Source organism: Ornithorhynchus anatinus, chromosome 5 (assembly GCF_004115215.2).
Source record: "Ornithorhynchus anatinus isolate Pmale09 chromosome 5, mOrnAna1.pri.v4, whole genome shotgun sequence".
Lineage (NCBI taxonomy): Eukaryota > Metazoa > Chordata > Mammalia > Monotremata > Ornithorhynchidae > Ornithorhynchus > Ornithorhynchus anatinus.
The window spans coordinates 16,890,340-16,906,329 of record NC_041732.1 but is presented as its reverse complement, the minus strand read 5'-3'; the positions used below and the strand labels follow the sequence as shown (position 1 = coordinate 16,906,329).

At 49.9% G+C, this 15,990-nt stretch overlaps 1 protein-coding gene across 1 annotated transcript in view; it reads left to right on the top strand.

The window, feature by feature from the left end:
• The first annotated feature begins 8,282 nt into the window (after positions 1-8,282).
• TMC3 (transmembrane channel like 3) overlaps positions 8,283-15,990 on the top strand; it is a 42,334-nt gene continuing 34,626 nt past the window's right edge. Inside the window, exons 1-5 of the mRNA XM_039912284.1 lie at positions 8,283-8,550; positions 10,770-10,901; positions 11,899-11,974; positions 13,054-13,135; positions 14,642-14,748. Of these exons, the coding sequence (XP_039768218.1) occupies positions 8,438-8,550; positions 10,770-10,901; positions 11,899-11,974; positions 13,054-13,135; positions 14,642-14,748 (510 nt within the window). The 5' untranslated portion in view covers positions 8,283-8,437. The remainder of the gene's footprint in view (positions 8,551-10,769; positions 10,902-11,898; positions 11,975-13,053; positions 13,136-14,641; positions 14,749-15,990) is intronic.

The window sequence follows — 15,990 nt, the reverse complement described above, 5'->3', positions numbered from 1 at the left end:
GCTGAGCACTGTACTCAACGCTTGGGAGAGAACAATACAACAATAAGCAGACATATTCCCTGTTCACAACAAGCTTTTGAAAATCAATCTCACCAGCTGACATTTTAACTGTTTAGAAGGAACGAAGGCCTAGGAAATCTTGACAGTGGCAGCTCTTCCCAGGTGAGGCAGCTGAGGATAGGGCTTACGTATTGACTAGTTGAACCCATTCTGGGAGCCGGATAAATGAGCAGTGTGGCCTAATGGCTAGCGCCCGGGCTTGGGAGTCAGAAGGATCTGGGTTCTAATTCCCACTCCACCACTCGTCTGCTTTGTGACCTTGGACAAGTCACTTAACTTCTCTGGGTCTCGGTTACCTCATCTGTAAAATGGAGTAAAGAGTGGGAGAGTACAATAAAACAGGTTGGTAGTTACATTCCCTGCCTTAGGTTGAGTTTACAGTCAAAAGTGGGAAACAGATAATAAGTTTCCTTAATGGTAAAGTGGGAATTGAGACCGTGAGGCCCCATGTGGGAGAGAGATTGTGTCCAACTGATTTGCTTCTATCCGCCCCAGGGCTTATTACATGCCTGACACATAGTAAGTGCTTAACAAATACCACAATTATTATTGTTAATATTATTATTAATAGGGAGGGACCCAACACCTACCCCCATCCTTCAGTCTCATCCCTCTTGCCACCGACCTTCCCTCTGGCAGGGAACTCCCCATTCTTTCACATGTGGGAGACCACAGCTTTCCTCATCTTCGAAAGCCCTATTAAAATCACGCCTCCTCGAGGAAGCCTTCCCTGATCTCTCATTTTCCCACCTTATCTCTCATCTGCCCCTACTTAGTCACCTCTGCAGCACATATGTAATAATCATAATGATAATTGTGATACTTGTTAAGGGCGTCTATGTGCCAAGCACTGTTCTAAGCACTGGGGTGGATACAACGAAAGTGGGTCAGGCACAGTCCCTGTCCCATATGGGGCTCACAGTCTCAATCCTCATTTTACAGATGAGGAAATTGAGGCACAGAGAAGTAAAGTGTCTTGCCCAAGGTCACACAGCTGACAAATGGCACATTTAGGATTAGAACCCAGGTCCTTCTGGCTCCCAGACCTGTACTCTATCCACTGGGCCATGCTGCTTCTCAGCAGGTACTCACCCTAATCCCACAGTACTTCTACCCAGTTGATTAATCAATAAAACTTAGTTTTGATTTTGTATTTGTTGAGCACTTACTGTGCACAGAGCACTGTTCTAAATGCGTGGGAGGGGAAAATACAACAGACTAGGTAGGCACGTTCCCTGCCCACATGAAGTTTAGAGTCTATCCTTATATTTGGCTGCTTCTCCTACCTGTAATTTCTTTTAGTGTAGTTTTCATTCATTCAATAGTATTTATTGAGCGCTTACTATGTGTAGAGCACTGTACTAAGCGCTTGGAATGTACAAATCGGTAACAGAGACAGTCCCTGCCCTTTGACGGGCTTACAGTCTAATCGGGGGAGACGGACGGACGAGAACAATAGCAATAAATAGAATAAATAGAATCTAGGGGATAATAGAATCTAGGGGATAATTTTCTAGGGGATAGTTTTCTCCATTTAGACTGTATATTCATTCAGTCATATTTATTGAGGGCTTACTTTGTACTGTACTAAGCGCTTAAGTACAATTCAGCAATAAAGAGAGACAATCCCTGACCACACCAGGCTTGGGAGTGGGGATTGTGTCTACTCTAATATTCTCTCCCAGGTGCTTAGTAGAGTGCTCAGCACACAGAAAGTGTTGATTTTTTTACTGGTATTTGTTAATAACTTACTGTGTGCCAGTCACTCTACTAAGCGCTGGGGTAAAAACAAACTACTCAACTTGGATACAGTCCATGTCCCACAAGGGGCTCACAGTCTTCACCCCTATTTTACAGATGAGGGAACTGAGGCCCAGAGAAGTGAAATGACTTGCCCAAGGTCACACAACAGACAAGTGGCGGAGCCAGGGTTAAAACCCATGACCTTCTGACACCCAGGCCCATGCTCTGTCCACTAGGGCATGCTCAATAAGTACCTCTGATTACTTGATGGTCAGTCAGTATACGGAATTTACTGAACACTTACTGTGTGCAGAGCAGTGTACTAAGCACTTGGGAGAGTACAACATTGCAATATAACAGATTCCCTGACCTGGTAGAGTGAGTGAGGACATGAGGCAGGAGGAGAATGGAGGCTGTGTGTGGGAGGGTAGAGTGGAAAGAGAAAAGAAAATAAAACTGTTTACCTGATTCTTGCTGGGTGCAATGTTCTGGGCGCATCAGAGACGGATCATCCAAGGGCACAGCCTGGGCACAGTGTCATCCTTGGGCTCTTCATCAATCCAAGCAAAGCCACACTTGGCTCAAAACAACATGACCCAATAACAGTAACTGGGTGTTGGTTAAACCCTTACTGTGAGCCAAGCACTGTATTAACTGCTGAAGAAGATACAAGATAAACAGGTCAGACACTGTCCCTGTCTCCTATGGGACTCACAGTCTAAAATGAGGTAGTCAATCCTCATTTGATAGAGGAGAAAACTGAGGTTTAGGGAAGTGAAGTGACTTGCCCGAGGTCACACAGCAATCAAGCGGCGGAGCCCAGAGGTGAAGGCAAGACTTCTAGGCCCGGGCTCTAGCCATTAGGCCACACTCGTAAATACTTTTGATGAATTGATGGTCAATTCATGGTCAGTCAGTCAATCATATTTAATTGTCAGGTCCTTAGACTCCCAGGCCCGCAACTCTGTCCATTTGGCCATACTGCCTCTCGTTCCTTGAGGCTGCAGTGACAAGTCGTGATGGTAGGTGATGGAGGGGGAGAGGTGGAATTGTTCGGATCCTCAGGCTACCCCCGAAGGACCCCAGAACACGAGCAGCAAACTGCGTCCCCAGGACCATGAGATCAAACATTGGGAAAACCATTCCCAGGGGTTCAGTCAGTCAATTATATTTTATTTTATTGACTCATATTTATTAAGTGCTTACTATGTGCAGAGCACTATACTACGCACTTGGGAGAAGACAATACAACAGAGTAGGTTGACATATTTGCTGCCCACACTGAGCCCATGGTCTAGAGGGGAGACAGACATTAATTCATTCATTCATTCAATAGTATTTATTGAGCGCTTACTATGTGCAGAACACTGTACTAAGCACTTGGAATGTACAATTTGGCAACAGATAGAGACAATCCCTGCCCAAAGATGGGCTCAAAGTCTAAACAGGGGAGACAGCAAAGCAAAACAGAATACAACAAAGCGAGACATCATCAAGTTAAATCGAATCAAGGAGATATACACCTCATTTTCAAAATAAATAGGGAAATAAATAATATATACAAATGAGCACAGTTCTGAGGGGAGGGGAAGGGGGAGAGCGGGGGGGAGTGGGGAGGGGAGGGGGAGCAGAGGGATTATTTATTTAATATAAAAATTACAGATATGGACATAAGTGCTGTGGGGCTGGGAGCAAATGAATACAGGCGACACAGAAGAGAGTGGGAGAAGAGAAAAGGAGGGCGTAGTCATGGAAGGCCTCTCGGAGGAGATGTGCCTTCAATAAAGGCCTTGAAGGCGGAGAGAGTCATTGTCTGGCAGATTTGAGGAGGGAGGGCGTTCCAGGCCAGAGGCAGGACGTGGGTGAGAGGTCGGCTGCGAGAAAGACGAGCTCTAGGTACATTGAGAAGGTTGGCATTAGAGAAACGAAGTGGGCAGCTGGGTTGCAGTAGGAGAGCAGTGAGGTGGGAGTGAGGGGATTGACTGCTTTAAAACCAATGGTGAGGAGTTTCTGTTTGATGTGGAGTTTCATTCATTCATTAATTCATTCAATCATATTTATTGAGTCTCACTGTGCATAGAGCACTGTACTAAGCGCTTGGGAGAGGACAATAGAATGATAAGCAGACACATTCCCTGCCCGCAACGAGCTGTCGCGTCCAGGCGGAACAGAGCTGGAGGTCGGGCCTCCCCTCCCCCTCCGGTCGACATTTGGAAATCTTCCTGAGAGAGCAAATATTTCCCTCCCATTCTGTGCCCACTTAGAGCAAATAAAGCCAGTTTCCTTCCGCCCAATCCATCATGGCTCTTCTAAACGAATAACGGAGCATTATCTTCCCCCTAAGAGCCTGCCACAGAACATCTGGTGCATTTCAATCCCCCGCCTGAGAGACTTCCTGAAAAATGCCCAGATCGCTCGTCTCACAAGAGAGAAGGCTTAGTCCTGGGCTAAATCATCTCATACAACCTTTCCTTCCTGTCCTTCTCCCCCTGGGACTCTCCATTTTCAAACTCCAAACCCTTTGTTTTAGCTTAGAATGAAAGATCTGGGAATCTGGCATCATCACCTCAAGTATTAGAGCCAACAGGTCACTGACAGAAACAATAATAATAATAATAGTATTTGTTAAGCGCTATGTGCCAAGCACTGTTCTAAGCACTGGAGTAGATACAAGCTAATCAGGATGGACACAGTCTCTGTCCCACATGGGGCTCAAAATCTCAAACCCCATTTTACAGATGAGATACCTGAGGTGACTCTGTGCCGCAGTTTCCTCATCTGTAACTTAGGTATTAAAATACCTGTTCTTCCCTTCCCCTTAGACTGCAGCTCTCCTGTGGGACAGGGCCTGGTTCAGATCTGATTGGATTTAACCCAGTGCTTAGCACATTGTAGGTGCTTAACAAATAGCATTTATCATTTTTATTATAGTTTTGATTTCCCTCCATCTCAGCCACTTGTAAAACCCAAGAAAACCAATCAATCATATGTATTGAGCACTTACTATGTGCAGAGCACTGCACTAAGCATTTGGGAGAGTACAATATAACAATATACCCTGCCCACAACAAGCTTACAATCTAGAGGGGGAGACAGACATTGCAGATATATACATAAGTGCCATGGGGCTGAGAAGGGGGATGAATAAAAGGAGCAAATCGGGGCAACGCAGAAGGGAGTGGGAGAAAAGGAAATGAAGGCTTAGTCAAGAGGAGATGTGGCTTCACTTAGGCTTTGAAAATGATCATTGCCATTGTCTGTTGGCTATGAAGAGGGAGAGCTTTCCAGGTCAGAGGCATGATGCGGGTGAGAGGTCGCCGGCGAGATAGACAAGATCAAGGCAGTGAAAAGGTTGGCATTAGAGTAGCGAAGGGGGCGGGCTGGGTTTTAGTAGGAGAGTAGCCAGCTGAGGTGGGAGGGGGCAAGGTATGGACTGCTCTAAGAAAAATCCTGGAGGCTCCGTCAGTTTCCAGGCATGGGTGGCTGTTAGCCCAGCTATATTTTCCATCCAGCAGGAATGGGATTGGGAATTGGTTGGGATTTTCCATTCCTCTTTTTCCTCAAGAACACCAGACCAGGCTCAAAGAGATAGGCCAGTGTGGTGACGTTACTTTTTTGTGCCTCCATTTTTCTGACTAGCTAGGAATGATTAGTGAATCACTGTGTTAAGCTCTTAGTGTACCAAGCTTCATGCTAAACCCTGGGGTAGATACAGTAATAATAATAATAATTAGGATAGTATTTGTTTACTATGTTGTCAGTCACTGTACTAAACACTGGGGTATACAAGCAAATCGGATTGGACACAGTCCCTGTCCCATGTGGGACTCACAGTCTCGGTCTTTGTTTTACAGATGAGGGAACTGAGGCTGGGGAAATGAAATGATTTATCCAAGGTCACACAGCAGACATGCGGCGGAGTCGGAATTAGAACTCATGACCTTCCGACTCCCAGGCCCGTGCTCTGTCCACTAAGCCATGCTGCTTCCCTACACTACACCATATAGTGCAGTACAGTAACAGTAATGTTGGTATTTGTTAAGCGCTTACTATGAACCGAGCACTGTTCTAAGTGCTGGGGTAGATACAGGGTAATCAGGTTGTCCCACTTGAGGCTCACAGTCTTCATCCCCATTTTACAGATGAGGTAAATGAGGCACCGAGAAGTCAAGTGACTTTCCCAAAGTCACACAACCAACAGGTGGCGGAGCCGGATTTAGAACCCATGACCTCTGACTCCTAAACCCGTGCTCTTTCCACTGAGCCATGCTGCTTCTCTGCAGCAGTTCACCATACTTAGTCAACAGCCAAAGTCTGGGGGGATAAGGTGTTCCCCCCAATACCGTAACTGGGCTGGGGTAGCTCCCATATTGCAACTCCTGACTCTGTGGTTCCCGAGGCCATGTGCCATCCTGAGGGCAGCAGACCTTTACCTGGTGGTTCTTGGCTGAAGCTGGGGTGGTGGGAAATCTATGGGGCTGCTGCACCCCCGGAACTGAGAGGCCCGGAGTGGGCACCACTAGGGTCCCAGTTTGGGCTGAGGTGGAGGGAAGGTACCCCTAGCTATGGCCCCGGTGCAAGAGCAAGAAGGGTGGAGCCACAGGATCATCTCCTTCTACCCTTCCTTCTCCTTCTCCTCCTCCTCAGCCTCTTTTCTGTCTTCTTCTTCCTCCTCTTCTTCCTCTTCCTCCTCCTCTTCTTCCTCCTCCTCCTCCTCCTTTTCTTCCTCTTCTTCTTTCTCCTCCTCCTCCTCCTCTTCTTCTTTCTCCTCATCTTCCTTCTCCTCTTCTTCTTCTCCATTTTTTTCTCCTCCTCCTCCTTCTTCTCTTCTCCTCCTTTTTTTCCTTCTGTCCTCCTTTCCTCCTCTTCCTCTCCTCCTCCCCTTCCTCTTTTACTCCTCCTCCACCTTCTCCTCCTCTTCTTTCTTCTTTTCCTCCTCTTCTCCTTCCTTCTCCCCCTCCTCCTCCTCATCCCCTTCTTCCTCCTCGTCCTCTGCTTCTCCTCCTCTTCCTCTCCTCCTCCCCTTCCTCTTTTACTCCTCCTCCACCTTCTCCTCCTCTTCTTTCTTTTCCTCCTCTTCTCCTTCCTTCTCCCCCTCCTCCTCCTCATCCTCCTCTTCCTCTGCTTCTCCTCCTCTTCCTCTCCTCCTCCCCTTCCTCTTTTACTCTTCCTCCACCTTCTCCTCCTCGTCTTTCTTCTTTTCCTCCTCTTCTCCTTCCTTCTCCCCCTCCTCCTCTCTCCTTCTTCTCCCCCTCCTCCTCTTCATCCTCTTCTTCCTCCGCTTCTTCTTTATCCTTCTCCTCTTCTTCTGCCTCCTCCTGCTCCTCGTCCTCTACCTCCTTGTCCTCCCCCTCTTTCCGTCTCCTCCTCCCAGTCATCCTCCTCTACCTCAGCGACAACAGCGGCCTATTCTGGCCAGTTACCCAGCTTCTCCAAAAGGTTTCTGAGCAGGTCATTCTTTTGGGATTCCAGCAGCACTAGCGACCTCCAAGATCCATCTATTTTATTTGTCTTCCTATCTGTCTGCTTGCTCCTCTGCCTGCTCATCTGTATGTTCATAATAATAGCAATAATGATATTTGTTAAGTGCTTACTATGTTGTCAGACACAGGACTAAGCACTGGGGTGGATATAAGCAAATCAGAATGGACATAGCCACTGTTGGGCTCATATTTTTAATCCCTATTTTCCAGATGAGGGAACGCTGGTCCAGAGAAGTGAAGTGACTCACCCAAGGTCATACAACAGACAAGCGGCTGAGCCACGATGAGAACCCATGACCTTTTGACTCCCACACCCGTGCTCTAGCCACTACACCGTACTGCTTCTCCTATTCATCTCTCTGCTCACCTGCCAGCTCACCTGCCTGCCTGCTAGCTCTGAAGAGGGGCTCAAGTGAGCATTCCCTCTCTCCCCACCCAGGTTCAGCTCCAGCACTCTGCTTCCGGCTGGACAGATCAAGCCTGGCTGCTCATGGCTGAGTCGTGTAAAATGGGGATGAAGCCCTATGTGGGACAGAGACTGGGTCCAATCCAATTTGCTTGTATCCAACCCAGCGCTTAGTAATGTGCCTGGCGCCTAGTTAAGCGCTTAACAAATACCACAATTATTATTATTGTTATTATTCTCCATACCTCAGTTTCCTCAACTGTAAAATGGGGATTCAATTCCTGGTCTCCCTCTCATTTTAGGTTGTGAGTTCTATGCAGGACAGGGACTGTGCCCAACCTAAATGACTTGTCTCTACTCCAGCTCTCAGATCGGTGTTTGACACATAGTAAGCGCTTAAGTACCACAAAACAAGTAAACAAAGAAACAATCACCTCACAGCTCTTGGCAGATGATTGCATGCTGTCACTTTAAAATTACATATGCATGGCCAGAATAGCACTGGCCACTATTCAGCGGAGCAGATGCGTGAAGGTCTCTGCTTCGGCTAGCTGGTCCTGGAGAGTAGCGGTGCTGAACTCTGGGGCGGGGAGACCTGCTGCTGCTCTTCCTGCCGCTGCTGTAGCAGACGCCTTTGCTGGTAGCTTGATAATCCCTGGCTGCCTCGCTGCATGCTACAGTGATGACCAGCGTCCGTGGATGGGCGCCTTGAGCATCCCTGGCTGCCGTCCACCACACCACAGCGATGACCAGCGTCTATGGCTTTGCTACCATGAAGTCCACCAAGTCCCCCCGGCGTTATAGGAGTGTGAAGAGGAATGCCGGTAGGATGTACCTGGGGGAACTGCCCCCATCCAGGTGAGCAGGGACTGCCCCCGCCCAACCAGGTGAGGTGATCCCTGCTTGGACCAAGGGCTGTGCTCTGGGCCCCTGGACTCATTACGAGGGGCTCTGGGGTCTGAGTCCAATTCCCAGCCCACCTTCCTGCTGACCCATGAAATCTCCTCTGGGACAGGGACCTTCCTTCCCCCGGGTTTCTTGGCATGGGGAAGACACTGTGGATCTGGGGAATGTAAGGGAAGAGGTCTGGATATCTGGATTTGGGGCCTGGTTTTGTTACAAGGGTGGATGTCCCGACAGGACAGGTTGCATCTCCATGGCACTCAGGGGTCTGGGGAGTGAGCAGGGTGGGAGAAGGGCAGGTGAGCTGGGAGGAAGGGAGGGTGAGAGCTGGGGAGGGGGGAGCAAGGAAGGAAGGAAGGAAAGAAGGAAAGAAGGAAGGAAGGAAGGTTGGGAGGAAGGGAGAGAGGAAGGGGAGAAGGAAGGAAGAAAAGAAGAAAGGAAGAAAAAAGGGAGGAAGAAAGGGAGGAAGGTTGGGAGGAAGGGAGAGAGGAAGGGGAGAAGGAAGGAAGAAAAGAAGAAAAAAGGGAGGAATGAAGGAAGGAGGGAAGAAGGGAGGGAGAAAGGGAAGAAAGGAGGGAGGGAGAAAGGAGGAAAAGAGGAAGAAAAAAGAAAGAAGAGAAGGAAAGATAGAGGGGAAGAAATGAAGGACGGAAGGGAGGAAGGAAGAAATGATAGAAGAAAAGGACAGAGAGAGGAAGGGTGAGAAGAAGGGAGAGAGGAAGGGGAGGAGTAGAAGGAAGGAAGGAAAAAGAGAGGAAGGAAGGAAGGAAGGAAGGAAGGAAGGAAGGAAGGAAGGAAGGAAGGAAGGAAGGAAGGAAGGAAGGAAGGAAGGAAGGAAGGAAGGAAGGAAGGAAGGAAGGAAGGGAAGGAGGGATGGAATGAGAGAAGGAAGGGATGGAGGGAGGGAGGGAGGGAGGGAGGGAAGAAAAGAGAAGAAAGGAAAGAAGGAAGGAGAAAGAAAGGAAGGAAAAAATGGGAGAAGAAAGGAAAGCGGAGGGAATAAATGAAGGGAGGGAGGGGGAAGAGAGAGAGAAAAGGGGGAAAGAGAAAAGGAGGGAGGGGGCCCAGCCTCCTGGTAAGAGGAAGTGGTTTTCCCTGGGGTAGGTCTGGATGGAGTAGCTGCTACCTCCAGGGTTGTTTTCCTTCCTGGTGGGTGGGGCTTGCCGGGGTCTCCTTCCTGGGAGAAGCCAGTATCGGGGCGGATGGGACTGGGACCAGAGCCCGGCTTTCTCTCTGGAAGCTGAGTGAGGGGCTGCCAGGTTGCTCCTCTCCAGCAACATGGTGTAGTGAGAAGCAGCATGCTGAAATGGCTAGAGCAAGGGCCTGGGAGTCAGGTCATGGGTTCTAATCCCAACTCTGACCCTTATCTGCTGTGTGACCTTGGGCAAGTCACTTTACTTCTCTGGGCCTCAGTTCCTTCATCGTAAAATGGGGATTGGGACTGTGAGCCCCAAGTTGGATAGGGACTGTGTCCAACACAATTTGCTTGTATCCAACCCGGTGATTAGTACAGTGTCTGACACATAGTAAGTGCTTAACGAATTCCATAATTATTTTTATTATTACTCTTGAGTGTAGGGCCCTGGACTGGACTCTAAGCCTGGACTCCAAGCCCAGACTCTGGGGTGGGGTGGGGGAGGGGGTGAGTGGTCAGGCCTTCCTTCTTGGAGAGGGCCTGTCAGTCAGTCAATCGTATTTGTTAAGTACCTACTATGTGCAGAGCACTGTACTAAGCGCTTGGGAGAGTACAATAGAACAATATAACAAACACATTCCCTGACCACAGTGAGCTTACCATCTAGAGGGGGAGACAGACATTAATAGAAATAAATAAAATATTCAGTCAGTCATATTTATTGAGTGCTCGCTGTGTACAGAACATTGTACTTATGCTTGTACTGTGCTTGGGAGAACACAATATAACAGTATAGCAGACATTCCCTGCGACAGTGAGCTTACAGTCTAGAGGGAGACATTAATGTTATTAATAAATAAATTATGGATATGTATATTAGTGTTGTGGAGCTGGGACGAATAAAGGGAAAAGGTCAGGGTGACGCAGAAGGGAGTGGGAAAAGAGGAAAGGAGGGCTTAGTCAGGGGCAGCTTTACTGAAGCTCGGAAAACTCCCTGGTGCGGTGGTTGGCACAGATTCTCTCAAGACGGCTACCCCAGTGACCCCAGTGATGGGAGAGGAGACAGCAGTGACCCGGAACAAATCTTCCAGAACATTCAGTTCCAGAAGGAGCTGATGGCCAACCTGCGGTGCCGGCCGTGGCCCATGAGGCAGAAGCTGATGGCCCTCAGGTGAGTGGGCTTGTGGGAGGGGGATCCCCGGAGCCCGGCTGCTGGGGGGACCATCCCCACCCGGGGCTGGGGACCATCCCCAGCCTCCTTAGGGGAGAGGGGGAGGGCGGACCAGGGGGAGAGGCCAAGCCGTGGGAGGGAGGGAAGGGAACGGCTGCGGGGGGTGGTGAAAATGAGGGAAGCCCCCTAACCCTGGGGGACAGGGAGTGGTGGAGAGAGTGAGGGTGGAGAGCTAAGGGTGCCTCCAAAAGGACAAGGACATGGTGGTGGAGTGATGAATACCCCCTGGGGGACAGGGAGAGTGGTAAGAATAGAGGGTGCTCCCTCAGTCAGTCAGTCTGTCCTTTGATCCTTGTTTATTGGGCGCTCACTGTGTGCAGAACACTCTTTTAAGCACTTGGGAGAATACAATATAACAGACACATTCCCTGCCCACAGCGAGCTCACAGTTTAGGGGGGAGACGGACATTAATAGAAATAAATAAAATTACAGACAGAGACATAAATGTTGTGGGTCTGGGAGGGGAAATGAATAAAGGGAGCAAGTCCAGACACTCCCGGGCACCTTTTAAAAAAAATTTTATTTGTTAAGTGCTTACTCTGTGCCAGGCACCCATACTAAGCGCTGGGGAAGATACGAGCTGATCATGTTGGACACGGTCCATGCCCCACGTGGACCTCACAGTCTTAATCCCCATTTTACAGATGAGAGAACTGAGTCATGGAGAAGTGAAGTGACTTGCCCAAGCGGACAAGTGGAAGGGCTGAGATTAGAACCCAGGTCCTTCTGACTCCCAGGCCCGTGCTCTGCCCATTAGACCTTGCTGTTTCTCAACACCTGGCACGGAGCTCTTCTGCGGGGCTGGAGAGAAGTGTGGAAGAGAGTTGGCATGGAGATTCCCTCACTGGCACCCTGTTGTGTCCCCTGAAACCAGCCCATCTTTCTGAGGAGCAGTGTGAGAGGTTGGTGGTACAAGGATGTTGGTTTCCTCTGCAGGCAAGCCAAGGAGGTGGTGCTGAAGTTTGAAGGCCGGCTGACCAGGACCAGGGGGTATCAGACAGCTGGAGCAGAGGTACCCCATCCCCACCCCGGCCTGAGATAGTAATAATTATTATTATGGTACTTGTTAAGTGCTTGTCTTGTCTCATGCTGTTGAATCGTCTCCAACCCATAGCGAAGCCATGGACATATCACTCCCATAACGCCCCACCTCCATCTGCCATCGTTCTGGTAGTGTATCCATAGAGTTTTCTTGGTCAAAATCTGGAAGTGGTTTACCATCGCCTCCTTCCGCGCAGTCAACTTGAGTCTCCGCCCTCGACTTGCTCCCGTTCCGCTGCTGCCTGGCACAGGGGAGTTTTGACTTGTAGCAGATTACCTTCCACTCACTAACCACTGGCCAAGCTAGGTAGGCCTCTGCTTGACATTTCCTCCCATAGTTGAGACTGAAAGAGTACTGGAAACTCTCCAGGTGCCACCCTGAGAGGACTTTTAAGTGTTTACTATGTGCCAAACACTGTTCTAAGCAGTGGGGTAAATGCAAGCTAATCAGGTTGGACACAGTCCCTGTCCCACATGGGGTTCAAAGAGGAGGAGGAGGAGAAGAAGAAGGGGAAAAGGAGGAGAGGGGCTGAAGGAGGAGGAGAAGAAGAGGAAGAGGAGGAGGAGGGGGAGCAGAGGGAGAGGAAGAGGAGGAGAAGTAGGTGCTGTTGCAGCAGCTGCTGATGTTGATGATGCTGATGGTGATCACCATGGCTTGACCCAGCCCTTATGGGCACTTCTGTCTCTGTGGCTGGTGCCAGTAAGAATCCTCCCACGTCCCTTTCCCCGCAAATCCACCTCATTTGGGGTACAGTGAGCTGAGAGTAACCTGGGAACTGAAAAGAGCCCAGACAGGATCTCTGAGATGCAGGAGCTCTTCAAACCTACCCCCAAGTCACCGTGAAACCCACCGGCCCCATTCTGTGTCCCCCCCACTCCCACCCAGGAGGTCCCCCTCTCCTTGCCTCACTCCCAGTGCCAGCCCCCCAGTGCCTGAGAGTCTCATTCATCCCAACCCTCCTGGCCCCTCCCTTCCCCCTAACAAATTTCCACTTGCTGCCCCTCTGGGTGCCTTCTCAGATAGGTCCCTTTGCCTCTCCTTCCTGCCAGCTCTGGAGGAAGTTCGCTCGTCTGGCCTACAACTTCCTGGTCATTTTCATCCCCTGGGAAATGAGAATAAAGAAAATCGAAAGTGAGTATGGGGTTGGGCTGGGCAGAGCTGGGGTCCAGAACCCCTTCCTCTTAGCTTGGGGAGAGGAGTGAGAATTGGGTGGGGATGGGAATGGAGTTGGGGTGGGCTTGGGTCCTGGGCAGGTGGTGAGCACGGACCAAACTAGAAAATCAATCAGTCAATGGTATTCATTGAGTGCTTACTATGTGTAGAGCACTGTACTAAGCACTTGGAAGAGTCCAATACAACATCTATACAGGCATTCAATCGTATTTATTAAGTACTTACTGTGAGCAGACCACTCTAATAAACTCTTGGGAGAGTACAATATAACAACAGACACAAGGAGCTTACAGTCTAGTGGGGGAGACAGACATTAATAGAAATAGATTACAGATATGGACATAAATGCTGTGGAGCTGGGACGGGGGATGAATGAACAGAATGAGCATTCATGTTCCCTTTCCATAATGAGCTTACAGGAGGAGGCACATATTAATCGTTGCTCAGTGGAAAGAGCCCGGGCTTGGGAGTCAGAGGTCATGCGTTCTAATCCCAGCTCTGTCACTTGTCAGCCGTGTGACTTTGGACAAGTCATTAACTTCTCTGTGCCTTAGTTACCTCATCTGCCAAATGGGGATTAAAACTGTGAGCCCCACCTGGGACAACTTGATCACCTTGTATGCCCCCCCCAGCACTTAGAACAGTGCTTCACACATAGTAAGCGCTTAACAAATACCATCATCATTATTATAATTATGATTAATATGAATATGTAATTTATAATACATGATTTAAAGAGATGTACACAAGTGCTGTAGGGTGGGGTGAATATCAAACGCCCAAAGGATGCTGATCCAAGTGCGTGGATGACCCAGGAGGGAGAGGGAGCTGGGAAGAGAGGGCTTATTTGGGGTTGGCCTCTTTTTAAGCACTGACTGCTCACTGACCAGTCAGGGCTGTGGGGACAGGGCTAGCTGGAGGTCAGAGCCCGGGAGGCTGGCAAGTGGGCCAAACACCCGAGTTGTGATCTTTCCAGCAACTCTCAGGAGCTCTCAGGTCTGGGCAATCATTCAATAGCATTTTGTTGAGCACTTACTATGTGCAGAGCACTGTACTAAGCACTTGGAATGTACAATTCAGCAACAGATTGAGACAATCCCTGCCAAATAATGGGCTCACAGTCTAAACAGAGACCGCAGCTAGTGAGACCGAGGCTTCAGCTCAAACCCAGGGGAAACAATGACCTCATCCCCTCAGCTAGACACCAGAGGACAGCAGCCTTGACCCCCTATCCTGCAGTTGGGCATCCAGGGCCACCAATCTCGCCCTCCAATAACCAACTGGGCACCCATGGTCACCAGCCTCCAAGACCCCAACTTCTGCTGGGCACCTGGGGCCACCAAATTCCATCATCCCCCCAGCTGGGCTCCTGGGACCCCCAGTGTCCATCGCCCCCACAGCTGGGCACATGGGGCCACCAGCCTCTGCCACCCCAACAGCTGGGTACATGTTGTGTGTTCACAGGTCACTTTGGGTCCGGAGTGGCCTCCTACTTCATCTTTCTCAGGTGGCTGTTTGGCATCAACATTGTCCTGACCATCATGACAGGTGCCTTTGTAGTTCTTCCTGAGGTAAGCTGATCCACTGACAAGGTCTCAGGGACCACCACATTCTAGTCTGATGCTGAGGGGAGCTGGGGGGCAGAGGGGGTTTCCCAGAGGCAGTCAGCTGGCTGGGCATCAAGGGGCTGAACGATTGTCGAGGGTCAGAGGTGCCAATTTTTTTATTTTGTGCATGGGAGGTAATTTGGGGGTGGAACTTTGAAGGAGCAGAGCTTTGAGGGGTTGGGGAGAGGGCGTTTGAAGGGGTGGGTCTCGGAGGACTTTGAGGGGTGGAGATATGAGGGGGTGGGTTTTTAAGTCAGGAAAAAGCAGGAGGACGATGAAATGAGAGGAGAGGAGAAGAGGGATGGGATGGAAGAGAATGATGAGGGAGAAAGGGAGAGGGAGGGAGATGGGAGGGGAGAGGGAAAGCAAGAGGAGGAGAGAGAGAGAGATAAAGAGGAAGGGAGAAAGGTAGAGATGGAGGAAGAGAGAGGGAGGGAGGGAACAAGTCAGGGCAATGCAGAAGGGAGTGGAAGATGAGGAAAAGTGGAGCTTAGTCTGGAAAGGCCTCTTGAAGGAGATGTGCTTTCAGTAAGGCTCTGAAAAGGGGGAGAGTGGTTGTCTGTTGGATTAAAGGAGGGAGGGTGTTCCAGGCCAAAGGCAGGATGTGGGCGAGAGGTCAGTAGAGATTCAGGTGAGATGGAGGCACAGTGAGAAAGTTTAGCACCAGGGGAGTAAAGCGTGTGGGCTGGGTTTTAGAAGGAGCGAAGCAGTGACTTGGGGAAGGGGTTGAGGGCAGGACTTGTGGGCAGAGGCTGAGGTGGGGGCTGGGAGAAGGGCAGGGCCTGGGGCTGGGGCTGGGGCAGTGGATTGGGAAAAGGGCTGGGGATAGGATCTGGGATTGGGAGCTGGAACTGAGGTAGGCATCAGGGAAGGGACAGGGATAGGAGCCGGGATTTACAAAGACGAAGGATTTCAGAACTTGATGTAATTTCCCCTCAACTGAGAGTGATTAGCTCTGGTTCCCAGAATGTATTTGGGTGAGAGAGATGGGGGGAATGGGGTAAAGAGAGGCTGGCAGGTGGAGAGAGGGCCTGCCTGGACTCTCCTCCTTTCATTTCCCCACATACACATACACACAATCCCCCTCCTTCACCCCTTTCCCCTGCCACATTCCCAGGGTCATGTGATGGCCAGCTCAAACTGGTCAGGCTCTGGGCACTCATGCTGCTCCGGAGGCCCGAGAGGATCCATGGGAGCTTCTGAGCA